The sequence below is a fragment of the Drosophila kikkawai genome, chromosome 2R (assembly GCF_030179895.1).
Source record: "Drosophila kikkawai strain 14028-0561.14 chromosome 2R, DkikHiC1v2, whole genome shotgun sequence".
Classification (NCBI taxonomy): Eukaryota; Metazoa; Arthropoda; class Insecta; order Diptera; family Drosophilidae; genus Drosophila; species Drosophila kikkawai.
In genome coordinates this window covers 5,740,405-5,755,044 of record NC_091729.1, presented here as the reverse complement: position 1 = coordinate 5,755,044, position 14,640 = coordinate 5,740,405, and the positions used below count along the sequence as shown (strand labels likewise).

Genomic DNA, 14,640 nt, shown 5'->3' with positions numbered 1-14,640 from the left:
TTGTTGCAGATTTATTTGTAATCGCTGCTGCTGTTGTTGCTGCTGCTGTCGTTGTCTTTAATGTACACAGAAAAAATTATCGTGGGTAAATCCAACCATTTCGTGGGTTAAAAGGTAACAACCAAAATCTTGGGTTCCATGAACTGTACGCTGCAGTATAACGACGTAACGCGTTACGTAACATGTACTGCTCTACAGTACATGGAACCACGATTTTGCGGTTAAAAAGCGCCAAACCACGAAAATTGTGAAATACACTATTTTACTATTTTACTGTAGACTACCCCCGACTACAGTAATTGCAGTTCATATTACCACCAAAATAAAACCAAAAATTATTTTAAAATTTTAATAGTATTTTTTTAATTACGTATTCTTTAAAAATATTTACAGAGGGTCTTAATTAATATTTTTTTAATTACTTATTCTTTAAAAATATTTACAGAGGGTCTTAATTAATAATATTATGGACTTATATATATATATATTTCCTATATTATGAATAAATAAATTAAATATTATAATTGTAAATTTATTAATAAATAAATATTAAGTCAAACGATGATTATCAATACTCACAAATATATATTTGTCCATATTTCACATCCGAACTAGTACTTTTGTCTCGACTATAGCTTTTCTGAAATAAAAATTGATTTAAATAAATTTGTTTATTAAAATTAATAGAAAACGGCCAAATATTTTACTTACATTTTGTTGATTCCATTTACATAGTTATTTTTTTTTTTTTGTTTTTTTTTTTTTTTTTCGCGCGGGGTCCCGCTTCCACCTCCTGCCCAACCGACCGAGGGGCGCAGCCGTGTGACGTACGGCACGAATCGCGAACTAGATAGACGCGTTAGAAGGACAGACGAAATGTACGAGGAAACATTAGGAGATAATATAATAAACTATAAATATATAAATAAATAAAAACACATGCAAAATAATGATCTAATAATAAAAATATATAACCATAACCATAATTTAATAAATAAACAAAATATAAAAAATAAAAAAAGAAAAAAAAACAAAATAAAAAGAAAAACGCATGCAAAATAAGTGCTACTCTACGAGATAACTACTACAAGTCATGCAAGAATAAATAAATAGGTAAAATAAAAAGAAACGCATGCAAAATTAGACTACGGTGCTACACTACGAGCTAACTCTACAAGTATTAAGGTTTTTAATATAGAAGGGTTATCGCTACGAATTATAATATCAGAGAGGCGGTTGTAATCCGTACATAAAACCCTAAAGGGTTCATGTACTTCAAACTCCCGCCTACAGTGATTTACTACTAAAGGGATAAGGGTTCTAGATGTTAGTCGGGGAACGTGGAAGTTAAGCTGCCCTAAAAGAAAGGGGCTCTCAACCACACCATTTATAAGGTTATGAAGGAATACGACACCAAGCATTGTTCTACGGTTAGCTAGGGAGGGTAAGTTAATTAATAGGAGTCTACTTGTATAGGACGGTAGCCTCTCATCAGCATCCCAAGGTAGGCCACGGAGGGCGAAAAGTAAAAAGTTCTTTTGTACAGATTCAATACGGTTAATATGGATTCCGAATTGAGGACTCCAGACGCATGAACCATACTCCAATATAGGGCGAACTAACGAAGTAAAAAGGGTCTTCGTTATATAAGGGGAATCGAATTCCTTCGACCACCTCTTAATAAAACCTAGCATGCCTCTGGCCTTATTAACCGTGCACGAAATATGTTCAGAGAACGAAAGTTTAGGGTCTAAGCGAACGCCTAAATCATCAACAAGAGATATTCTTTCAAGAGCACAATCATTTAGCATATAAGTGGCATACTGGGGAGTGACACGTGAAAATGTCATCAGCTTGCATTTAGAGCTGTTGAGATGTAATAAATTAGCACGACACCATGCTTGAAAGTTATTAAGATCCGATTGCAGGTCTAACTGGCAAGAGCTGTCCTTATACTGCAAGCATAGCTTAACGTCATCAGCGTACATAAGTACTCTAGAATTCGTTAGAACCAGCGGGAGGTCATTGATAAACAATGTAAATAGCAGCGGGCCGAGGTGGCTACCCTGCGGGACGCCAGAAGTGACTCTGAGGAATTTGGATAGAGCATTTTTAAACAGAACCTTTTGAGTTCTGTCACTCAAATAGCTCAAAATCCATTTAAGTAGATCGACAGGAAACCCGATAAAGTCAAGCTTCCTTACAAGAAGAGAGTGATTAACCGAGTCAAAGGCTTTACTGAAGTCTGTGTAAATCACGTCGGTTTGAAAGTTACGTCAAAAAGATCGAAGGAGACACTTATCTTGAAAGATGAGATGTCTCTGGGGTATGAAAAGTTGAATTTTTCTATTTTCACATTATTGGCTTGTATTTTGCTCTGTATATGAGCTTGTACATCTTCAGATGCGAGGTCAGGGGCAAGCCGAGAAACAAATATTGTTTTTAATGGTGGAATAGCAGTGAGGGTTTTTGGTAAAGGAACATTACCGACTTCAGCCATTTGAACGGCTCTTTTTTTGCCCTGTGGGATAGCTGAGATTTTTTTTGAAGTCTGCGGTGTCAGTGATTGAGACTCCGCAGCGGACTCAACTAATAAAACGGGCGGAGCTGCTGCCATTTCATTCCCGGCACGTTCGATTGCCGAATCTTTCGCCGTTCCCGATCTCAACACCATTGGAGTTGGTGTCGGTGCCGGGGGCTGGGCCGAGGGGGTATGCCAGATCGTAGGTTGCTGGGGCTCACCCAATTGCTGCCGACCAGAAGCTGATTTTTTGCGCTTTGGCGACTCACTTAACAGCTTCATCCCATTAAATTGAGCGTCCAGCGCTGTGAACAGGTCGTTCGCTTTGCGAAAATTGACCCTAAGTTCATTAAATCCGCCCCTGGTCTGCCGCATGAAGGATAACATTTCCTTCTCAACCTCCCGGCAGGCATAGCAACAGTAACGTATGCCTTTATTGGCAGAAATTACGTCGGCGATACGGCCCGTTAAGTCGAGACACTTAGCGTGTACGACCGCATCGCAAAGCCAGCAAAAAAGGCTGGGCTGTTCTGCCAAAACTTCTTTTTGGCAGCCTTTAATAGCACAAACAGTATTCGACACCATTTTACACAACCTACAACCACGGTGCACCGATAAGCAGAGCCGAAACGAGAACAAAAAAAACAAGAGAGCGGGAGCGTAAGCGTGGGTGAGCAGAGACACAACGAAAGCTTCGAACCGCCTAAGTGCAGCTAGACGCAGATAAACGGGACTACACAAAGAGGAGGCAGGAAAACGCAAAAAACTAAAAGTGATTAAATGAGATATATGTATATATTAAATAAACACTTAAAGACACATGCACATGCACTCGCGTAGCAAAACGGCAAAGTTATATATTGTGTTTTAACAAGTTAAAATCTGGACCCCGGTGGTTTTAAATGCAAAACAACACAAAAGTTCGGAGCGCAAAACAAAAACACGACCGTTCGCTATGAAAGTTCACCGTCTATGTTTTATAGTTACATGTGAATACTCTCACCTGAAAACTAAATATAACAGTATAAAAGATTTAATTATATATATCATAATAAGATATAAAACAAACGGTTCTTGGATGTCAGTGCCAGCTATCTTGCTCGCACTCGCCTGAGATGGTTGGCATCGCAAGTCAACAAGAAGCCAAAAAATACATTTGCATGCATGTACATGTCCGCTAATCGCTATTCAAATTGTAAAATAAAGAAAAGCAATCAAGGATCAGTGCCAAATATAAGTTTTTACATATATGTATATATTTTAATCTGTATACTAACTTTACTTTTAAAAGCGTTTCTTCTTGCGATCAGCAGCGTACGTGTACTTGCATATGTAAATACATACATATATGTATATATATGTATACATATGTATTTATATATATACATATATGTATATGTACATATGCCAATTGCGGATCTAATTATACTTTAAATGATTGTTTGTGAACTTACCGAGAAATGTGGGCGATAGGTCTCTGAAATCCCACTCCTCCAGAAGATCCTCCAAGGTAGCCACTTCGTCAATATCACTCATAACTTTTACTTTTAACTTTTTCACTTCACTTTTTCGCTGCACAACTTCTCGAAACCGACGCCGCTTTTTAAGTGTGCCCGAAATCGTTTTTTCAAGAAACGCTTGCTATATACTAGAAGTTTGGAAATATATACCAGAAAGTATTTTAGTGGGCAGAAAAAGCAATGGATTTTCATAAAATATTTAATAAAATTATAAAATGTTAATGTTACTTACCTTGGGAATGCAAAAATACATACACGATACCAAACAAGATAAAGAAACACATAAAACTTTTTACGTTAAACCTACAGTATTTTGACTGCAGCTGACAGTTACGACAGTTCGCAAAGCCAACAACAAAAAACACACAGAATCTCGTACTTAAGGGTGACTGTAATTGACTGTCATATAAACTGTCGTGCAGTCACCAAATCCAACAACAAAATACATTGACAGTAGCTTTACTGTTATTGAACCAAAAGAAATTGTTAATTTAACCCACCAGAATTTTTTCTGTGTAGATGTTGTTGTTTCTGCTGCGGTCTTCCTTCCTTCTATACGTCTGGTTTCGGCTTGTTGTTTTTGATTTTTGTGTTGTTGTTTTTTTTTTTTTTTTGAGGGTGTCTTGGTTTTTTAATTTTTTCTTCTTTGGCACTTTTTGGAGGTGTTTGTATTTTTAATTTTTGACTGCACTTCACTTCACTTGGAGGAGTCGGTATTTTTTATTTTTGTCACGATAGGGATTTTTTTAATTTTGTCACGATAGGTCTTTTTTTTTCACTACCGCGACTTTTCGATGTTTTTGGCCTCGAAAAAACGCCCACAATAAATTTTTGTTATTTATTTTTTTAATTTTGCCGATTTCTCGACCACAAAAATTTTTTTTACCAATATTTTTTTATTGGAAAATTTTGCTTTTTAACAATAAGGACTCTTTTTTTATCCTTTTGCTTTTTTTTATACTCTGTTCTTTACCACGGGTGGGGGGAAACAAGAGTTAATTATTTTGCTACCTTTTAGCTGCAAGTGTTACTTTGCTTCGCTTAAAGGAGCTGGCCTTTCTCTGAGTCCCTTACCATAGAGGGGGAAACTGCAGAGTTATCGAAGTAAATTTCTTCGAAGGCTCGATTGACCAAAATGAAAACCCCCAAATAAATGAGAAGTCTTCATCTGTTGAGTTTTTGTAAGAAACTAGTTTATTTCATTCCAATCCTAGCTTATATAGCTAACATGAGAATGTAAATTTAGATATTAGTTCTAGACCCACGCATCGGACAGTTCCCGATCGTGGGAAGTATTTTAAGTGAGATAAGGGTGCACACAGGCAGCCCGATAGCGCATATCTTGAACAAACCCAGACCGCTCACAGGAGGTCATATTTCGGGTTGTTTTTGTATTACATAGGCCCAAGTGGCGGGTTTACTTAAAGATAGACAAGTACAGTGCGCTGCGGCAGAGATTTATTTAATGCTTAACAGATGCATCTTATCTATTTACATGTTCATGTGTGAACACTGCTTGTTGTATCCGACTAGATGGTAGGTGAAATGATTTCCATAGCACACAAAGAGGTGATATAGTCGTCCGGGTCGTTCCGACATATATATACATATATACATATATCCGACAAAATATACAGGAACAGAAGAAGTTATAGAAAAACTCCAGAAGCCAGCAGCAGTTTTTGGGAACGTTTTTGGGAACTGAACGAGGCCAGTTGAGTGCTTCTATCGTACGAAAGTAGAATTTTCCATCTATAATCACAATTTACACTATCTTGTAAACTTCACCTAAATAAAAAAAACTTAATTTGTATAATATTATCCATACATAAATTATATGAATGACAGCGATGCCAACATGTTTCATCGACTCTGAGACACTGCCATTTTGTTTTATTTCAGAATTTCGGTTATAACGAAATCACGTATATCATATTACCATAGGAAGGATCAGTAACAAAAAATTGAAAGCTGTGAATGTAAAACTGTAATTGTAAAACTGTAAATATTTGTATTGGTAAATATAATTGAAAGTTGATATTCTTTTTTTATTTTTTAGCATAGGTATATATTTAAAATTGAAATTATATTAAATATTTCAAATCTGCAATATTGTTATTTATAGGATTTTATAATAATTTTTTTGACATTTTATCCAAACCAAATTATAATATGATATGCAAAAATATAAATAATTTAAATACCTCCAGTTAGTTTCGGATTGATTGTTAATAATCCAATTGAAAACTGCATAGGTATACAAACTTCGGCGTGCTGAAGTAAGCTTCATTTTCTGTTTTTATTGTAGTTCACTTTTTTGTTACCATCATATAACTAATAGAACTTCAAATGCAATGAGAATTCGAAGACGTTAGACCAAACCGATTACCGAAAATTCTGGCGGGTGCCAGTATATTTTCTAGCAAAGCAATGCCTTGTAATATAAACCACAAAAATAAGAATTCGAAGACGTTAGACCAAACCGATTACCGAAAATTCTGGCGGGTGCCAGTATATTTTCTAGCAAAGCAATGCCTTGTAATATAAACCACAAAAATTAGATAATCACATTAACGTTTGCCTAGGGCAACGTTTTAATATCTGCCAATATGCCATACGATTAAAAAAGCTAAAGCTTAATAAATATAATCTTAAATATTTTTAAAGCTCAGAACTTCTTTTATTTTCCTTATGCCGCTTTGCCTTCGACACAGATTTTACTCCCTTCTATCCCACCAGCTTCATCCCTCTCTAATTTCCGGGACTGTCGAATGCTGTTTCTCCGGAATCACTTTGAAAACAACAACAAATATAAAGTCAAAACTTTGCGAGATATCGGCAATAAACGAACGCCAGTAGAATTTAGTTTGCCTACTTCGTTTCGAACTTTTCTAAACGAAGCCCATCCGATTTGTTTTTGTTTTCCGAACATACCGCGAGGAATTGGACAGGAAGGGAATTATGGTACTGAAGGGTACTTTAGTCCACACACACATATTGTAGATTTCATATATGTTTTTCAAATGGCCACGATTGGCACTAAGTGAGCGTATGAATTTTAGTTCAGAATTTAAAGCGTTTCATTCGTTACATAAACTGTGTACTTGTTGTTGATTAATTATCGAACATATTTATAATTCTACAGTAGAATACGGAGATCTTTTCCTCCATATTAACAGATTAAAATCGGTAAAACGCGTTTTCCTGGGTAACTGTCTTTGACATTGGTTTGCACTTGTACTCTTATCATTATTATCAGCATATTTTCCTTTCTATGCAAGGTCCAGAACCCCAGGACACTATTGGCTCTCTCTCGCGATGAATCACAATCAAAATGAAAATCACATTCACGGCGTGAACGAAGGTCTTTCCCTCCCGCTCACCTTAGTTCCATCGCTTTCAATTGACACAATGGAGCTGGAGGCAGACGGAAATAGTCTGGCCGACGAACTGCTTGGTGTCGGTCTCCACTCCAATATCAAGGCTTCGCCGAAATCACTTGCTCCCACTGTTAGCGACAATGCTCTTAACACACTAAACGAGCTGCGTGAAGCAAATCTACTGTGCGATGCCCAGATTTCGGTGGGAGAACAGGCTTTTAACGTGCACCGCGCTATCATGTGTTCCTGCAGCTCTTATTTTCGGTGAGTCCAAATCGCACCAAAAAGTTTGCCACTGCAGGGCATCCTCTTCCACATCTTCTCGCTAGCGCACAGTTTACGGGATTCAATGCCGTCAGTAGCGTATGCGGAACAGGTGGAACAGGAAAAGAGAACCGCGTCATCCACATCCCCGGCATAAGCGCCAGCATCATGAATGGTGTCATTCAGTATGCCTACCTAAGGCAGACAAATATTAACGACGAAAATGTTCACGAACTGCTAATCTGTGCGGATTATGTTGGCATGGTGGGTTTGGTTAAACAGTGCAAGGACTATCTCAGCCATACACTTACACCAGAGAATTGTGTCAGCATTATGGGATTCGCACGGTAAGTGGCGATTCCAATACCACACAGAATTGGTCTCTGTGATAAACGCACACAAATCCGATTTTAATTGGCATCACGACAGGTTCCGATTTTTAGAGGATTTATACCAGAAGGCACGCAATTACACCTTACGATACTTCACGGAAGTGGCAGCTCGTAATACAGACATAATGGATATGAACGTAAAGGACTTCTACAGCATAATTAGTGACGATGAACTCAACACCCGCGAGGAGGACTACGTTTGGAAATTGTGTGTCAAGTGGATTGATCGGGATCCTGAAATCCGCAAGCAGCACGTGGCGCACTTAATGACCGGACTTCGACTTGGTCTAATGACGCCAAAGGTAGGTCCTAGTTGTACAATGAGAAAGTAAAGCAATGTATTATTTGGTCGACATCTACACTTGAGTTCTTGTTGAAATATGTAGTACAGTGCATAACTAGTAGTGTAGATCATAATAATAATAGATTTAAGCAAGAAAAAAGTAAACATTGGCACGCTAAAGTTTGTATATCCTTGCAGTGTGCAATAGGATCATTGAGATCATTTTCAGCTTATTGCCGAAAATGAAACTAGTTAAATTGTTTATGAATTATTTTATTAATATAACTAATTGTTACAAAAGATATTATCCGATTGATTTTGGTTTAAAGTCGCATCGCCTCGTTAAGAGGTATTTTTGTTTGATATATATACATATATGTAAATATTTAATAAAGTTTAACTTATATTTACAATTTAAGTATGGGCAAGTTCCTATTTACATTTGTCCTATTTAAATTTTTTTAAGGAGTTAAGAAGCGTTGACGTTTTAAGAGCTATTGATGAGCTTGTTTCGTTGTGTTATTACGGAGTTTTGAATTTAAATTCATTATTTTTTTTTTTATTCACGAGTTGCCGTGTAATTTTAATAGCTCTTTTGTCACCAACTATTACAACAGCAACCATATCAAAAGGTTGGAACGTTGAATCTACCAGCATTTTCACATAATGGTACTTTGTCGGCTTTTATGACGATTTGATAGTTGTCATTTTGCAATCGTTTCAAAACTCTTTCAATAAATCGAATTAGTTGATTCTGACCTTCTAAACAATTTTCCAGTAATATAACAATTGATTTTTCCTCTGCTGCTTGTTAAATGAAATTAAACTGGTACCGAGTCGTCACTCGTTCTTCACAATTCCTCATAAAATAAATTTGAAGAAATTTCGGATTATCATCGGGCATTGGCATCAATGACCCGATTTTATGGTACACCTGGCCTTGTATTTTGAATGTAGTTTCAAAATTACGTCCATTGGATGCAAGATTGCAAATTTTAGTGGCCCCAATTGACGTCATTTGGAAGCAAGAATTAAATTTGCGTGCCTTACGCAAAAATAATTCTGAATTGCCAACAAGAAGGGATAATAAAGGTTCCATCGGAGGTAGAGGTGACAGCACAATTTTTCCTGATGCACAGCACATGCCGGGCGCTTCATTCAGAAATTTCATTGCCTAACAATATTGCCATACGTTATCCATTTCTACTTAACTCATTAATTATTGAATTTTTGCATTTTGTTCCAATGCTGTTCCCATGTTGCGCTCACGATTTGTGTAGAATTTTGCCTAAAAACCACCGGGGTTTATTAACAATTCATATTTAGTGTTTTTAATAGCTCCCGTTCACTTCGCGTGTACATGCAACTTTTCTATTTGTGATGTTTAATTCATTTTAAATTACATTTTAGTTTGGGCTGCTGCGGTCGCTTTGCATTATTTTTGCATTCCCTTTTGTACCTATTGTTAGTTCAGTGCTTAACTCACGCTCTCCCGATCTTTTGCTCTCCTGCTCTTCCAGTGCCTCTGCACTTAAACCCTTACGCCCTCTCTTAAACACCGAAGTACATTGGTAAGTCACTAAGATGTCTGGTAATTTGGTCTGCTTCGCTAAATCCTGTAAAAAATATTATTTACGGTGAACTCACCGTCACCTGTTGGCTGTGTGACAATATAGTGCATCCCAAATGCATTGGTGTTTTTGCACGGACAGTAGATGACGTGGCCAAGAATATTGGCGTACGCTACTGATGTGAGGCCTGCCGCGAGGTGGAGAGGGAAATGATGTCTTTTATGCGGAAAACCAAGGGCGGTTTTAAACAGCTATTATAGAGTTTTCGCAAAACTCAAGATATGCTCTTGGCGGTGGACACTCAGTTTAGTAGTCTCAAGCTATTAAATGAGTCTCCTAGGCGCAAAAAAACCGCAACCCTCCCGATTTGCCCAGTGCCCCTTATACGTCTGTTAATTCCGTCCCAAAAAACTCACCAACTCCCTTGGTATCTTCTATCAGAATGAAAGAGGCTTACGCAGTAAGCTTCCTAATTGTATTCTGACAGTGTCACATTTGCTTTCCAAGTTATTGTGTTCACAGAAACCTGGTTAAAGCCGGAGATTATGAGCTCCGAAGTTTTTCCAGCTGCATTCACAGTATACCGGCTAGATCGGCCTATCAGACGAGGGGGAGGTGTCCTTATACCGGTCGACTCCACTCTCACGTCCGAATTAATAACTTTCGAGGAATGCAACGATGTTGAATTCCTTTGCGTGAAGCTATCAGTTAATGGTAGTTCCATTTTTGTTACATGTTCCTACATTTCTCCATTGTCGGAACTTCCTATTTATTGGAACCATCTTTCCGCTATTCAGTTGGTCTCCAAAAGACTTTCGGATAGGGACCATTTAGTTGATCTTGGTAATTTTAACATCCCAGGGGCTATTTGGTCTTTTGATAATTCTACTAATACACTTCTTACCACAACACATCATGATTTTGTTGCTGGCTTGTTTGACATTTCGCTGTCCCAACCAAGTTCGAAACTCTTTAGAGCGTTTCCTTGATCTTTGCTTCGTCTCTGATCCGGCAAGAATTAGTTTAGCTAGGGTGGCGCCCCTGACGCAACCCGAAGATCCCTATCATCCTACTTTCGATGTGACTATCGACATTGGGACTGTTCCACGAAATAAATCTGACTTTCCAGCCCAAGAAGTCTTCTGCTTTAGCAAGACGGATTTTGTACGGCTGAATAATTTCATAATTGATTACAAATGGTCTGATCTATACATATGCACTGAAATGGCGGAAGCCGTGGATATTTTTTACAGTGCTACGAATTCATTTTTTATTGAATGTGTTCCGTTATGCTGTCCGCAGAGCTCGCAGGGTTGAGTCCCGATTCCCAAAAGAGTCTTAACATTCAGGTTACGTAACCGGTTAGTTCCGAAAACTCTCAATGAGACCTCTGCCATGGGCCCTTTTTCTATTCTCTCTCGGTTGAAGCGGAGAGAGCGGGCTCGTTGTCTGAAGTGTGACCGGTCTCTTCGCGGAAAGTTCTCGCTGTTAACTTGTACATTTCGCGAAGCGTCAGTTGATTGTTTGCACAATTTCTTCATTTTTGACAACAAACATTTAAAAATGTAATTGATTTAATTAAATTAAATGATTAAACTAAATAACAAATGAAACAAAGAGAAAAAAACATTCAACACAAACTTGAGTTTATTTCTTTATTAATTTGTGTTTAAATTGTTTGTAGAATATATTTTTAATTTTTCGTAAAAATACGAGTGCTTCATCCCTCTCCCTCTCTCTCAGGCACTCTTTTCGACTCAGAAGCGGGCGAGTAGTTTCTATGCCGCGTCGTTTCCCGAAAGCTTTGTCTTTGCGATCTCCGTTACAGATAACCGGAATCGTAATCAAAGCAAAGAAGCGAGAACATCTGCGAGAGAGACCCTTTTCAGACTAGTTGGTTGTTCTCTCTCCGAAAGAATTTGATTGATCAAAACGGTTGACCGTTTTGTGCGAGCTCTGGCTGTCCGTCTACAAAAAATAAGCCTCCTTGGCTTACCAAAGAGTTGACCCGCCTCAAAAATAAAAAATCAAATCTGTATGCTAAATATCAACGTACCGGTTCTCCAACTTTCTTATCTAGTTATTTATCAGCTCGGTCCACTTTTACCGTGCATAACGCGCAGTGCTACAATAATTATTTGACTCGTTGCAGGTCCCAGTTTTCTCAGGACCCAAAACAATTTTATAATTTTGTTAAATCTAAACGTGTAAACGTGATAATTGTGAACGTAAGAATATAAATCCGATGCTTTATTTAAACTTTTCTCCTCGAGCACAAGCCACCGAATGTCGCGGCGTCGTTTCTATTCCTTTACTTATACCTTTCGATGCGTGAGCGAGATAGGTATACGTACATTTTTATCTCTTAAAGCTAATGTGCGAGATAGACAGAGATGACAGTTTTATACTTAACTCTAACGGGGATTTTATCTTGTATAGCTCTTCAATACAATGGGCTTTATCCTGATTCTATGCTAATACAATGTACAGTGGGCCTTATTCGTATCTAGCCTACCACAAACGTAAACCTACTTACTCATCCTTCCTCGCTCTCTTTTGATAATACAACAACAGATAATGATCAGGCAATAGCCGATCTTTTTGCTCCGTTTTTTCAAACCACTTACTCCAACTTAATAAACCCAAGTCAGGCTCATTCTTACATCATCCCCAAGTCGAACCAAATCTTCAGTCCTACCTTAAACCAAAGTTTTCTTCGTTTAGATCTTCATCGTGTTAAGACAGTTTTTTTACCAGGTCCCGACGGAATACCAGGCTGTGTGCTTAGGAATTGTGCCGAAGCCCTGTGCAATCCCCTTCTCAAATTGTTTACCTTATCCTTAGAAACCTCCCACTTTCCCCATATTTGGAAGGAATCATTCGTTAATCCTCTCCACAAAGAAGGTAGCAAATTGGAGGCCAACAATTACAGAGGAATCTCTAAGTTGTCGGCCATCCCTAAACTGTTAAATGTAAAATGTTATTACTCCTCATCTGCAGCACCTGTGTAGGTCAATTATTTCTCCATGTCAACATGGTTTTATTAGGCAAAGATTAATTACAACCAATCTTTTGGAGCTCACTTCCTTTATTATAAAGGGCTACCAAAATAACTTTCAGACAGATGTAATCTATACTGATTTCAGTAAAGCATTTGACTCTGTTAACCATTCTCTTCTTGTTCAGAAACTCGATTTAATGGGATTTCCGATTGATCTTCTTAATTGAATCTCATGTTATCAAAAAAATTTTTTTTTTAGGCTTTGCTTTTATTTATTGAATCTTCTCATTTATGAGACTAACAATAAGTGTATCAAATCTTACAATACTACCTAACTAGCAGTCATGAGACTGGTACAGAGTAAATGGCCCTGACTAATTATGGCTGGGTTGGATGGTCGTTACGTAGTAGGCGGCTTCTTCTGGAAACTCGTATCAAGTCCCTTGCTAGAGGATTTGGATGGGTGGAGAGTTTTTCCTTGTAGGACGCTTTTTGTTTTTCTATTTCGTTCTTAACTGCAGGAATGCCGAGATCCCTGTGGATGTGTTCGTTGCGAATATACCATGGTGCCCCAGTTATAGTTCTCAGGATTTTTGATTGGGCGCGCTGTATGATGTCTAGATTGGTACTGCACGCGTTCCCCCAGAGCTGGGAGCCTTACGTCCATATTGGCTTTAGTGTGGAGTTGTAGAGCAGGACCTTGTAGTCCAGACACAGGGGCGATCGGGAGTTTATGAGCCAGTGGAGGCTGCTGGCTTTTAGTTTTAGATGAAGTTTCTTGCATTCAATATGCCTTCGCCATGTTAGGCGTCTGTCCAGGTGGACGCCCAGGTACGTTACCACGTTGACTTCGGGGATCAGTGTGCTGTTCAGGTAGAGCGGGGGGCATGTTTGTCTGTTGAGAGTGAACGTTATGTGCTTACACTTTTGTTCATTTATTTTGATACGCCAGTCAGATAGCCACTTCTCGACTACCTTGAGGTGGTTGGCGAGCTGGGCTGTTGCACGGACTGGGCATCTGGAACGGCTGAGGATCGCAGTGTCATCAGCGAAAGTGGATAATGTTAGCTGGTCGCTTGTGGGGATATCCGCTGTGTATAGAACAAATAGGGTAGGCCCAAGTGCACTTCCTTGTGGGACTCCAGCTTCGATTGAATAGGTGCCGGATGTTGTTGCGTTGCACCTCACTGCGAAGACTCTGTTGTAGAGATACGACTCAAGTAATTTGTGTGTGTATACCGGCAAGAGTGTTTTTATTTTGTGCATGAGGCCGTTGAGCCAGACTCGGTCGAATGCTTGAGAAACGTCGAGAAATATCGCGCTGCAATATTCTCGATGCTCGAAGGCTGTGCGAATTTCTGATGTTATTCTGTTAACTTGCTCGATAGTTCCATGTTTTTCTCTGAAGCCAAATTGATGGGCTGGGATGATGTTGTGAGCTCCCAGATAAGGAATTATGCGCTTTAGTAGGCATTTTTCAAATAACTTGGACAAGCATGATAATAGACTTATTGGTCGGTAAGATGACGGAATCGTGTGGTCTTTTCCAGGCTTCGGTATCATTATAATTATAGATTTTTTCCATTTTGTGGGGTAATGGCCGAGACTTATGATCCCATTGAAGATTTTACAGATGACCTCAATAGCACAATTCGGAAGTTCAATTATCATTTTTTGAGTTATTAGGTCATCGCCGGGAGCCTTTTTC

The 14,640-nt window shown here is 38.4% G+C and overlaps 1 protein-coding gene and 1 long non-coding RNA gene across 5 annotated transcripts in view; one reads left to right on the top strand and one right to left on the bottom strand.

The window, feature by feature from the left end:
- Positions 1-370: 370 nt before the first annotated feature.
- Positions 371-733, bottom strand: LOC138928172 (uncharacterized). The gene is made up of 3 exons (XR_011444660.1): positions 712-733; positions 580-640; positions 371-491 (listed from the first exon to the last, which is right to left on the bottom strand). It is a non-coding gene; the product is annotated as an uncharacterized lncRNA (long non-coding RNA).
- A 6,359-nt stretch (positions 734-7,092) lies between these two features.
- klhl10 (kelch-like protein 10) overlaps positions 7,093-14,640 on the top strand; it is a 48,950-nt gene continuing 41,402 nt past the window's right edge. Inside the window, exons 1-4 of one of the 4 annotated variants that reach the window (XM_041777425.2) lie at positions 7,093-7,249; positions 7,323-7,685; positions 7,751-8,032; positions 8,115-8,379. In XM_041777425.2, the coding sequence (XP_041633359.1) occupies positions 7,360-7,685; positions 7,751-8,032; positions 8,115-8,379 (873 nt within the window). In that variant the 5' untranslated portion in view covers positions 7,093-7,249; positions 7,323-7,359. Of the gene's footprint in view, positions 7,250-7,300; positions 7,686-7,750; positions 8,033-8,114; positions 8,380-14,640 lie in introns of those variants that run through there. The other 3 variants (XM_041777427.2, XM_041777426.2, XM_041777428.2) reach the window with 3 other exon arrangements.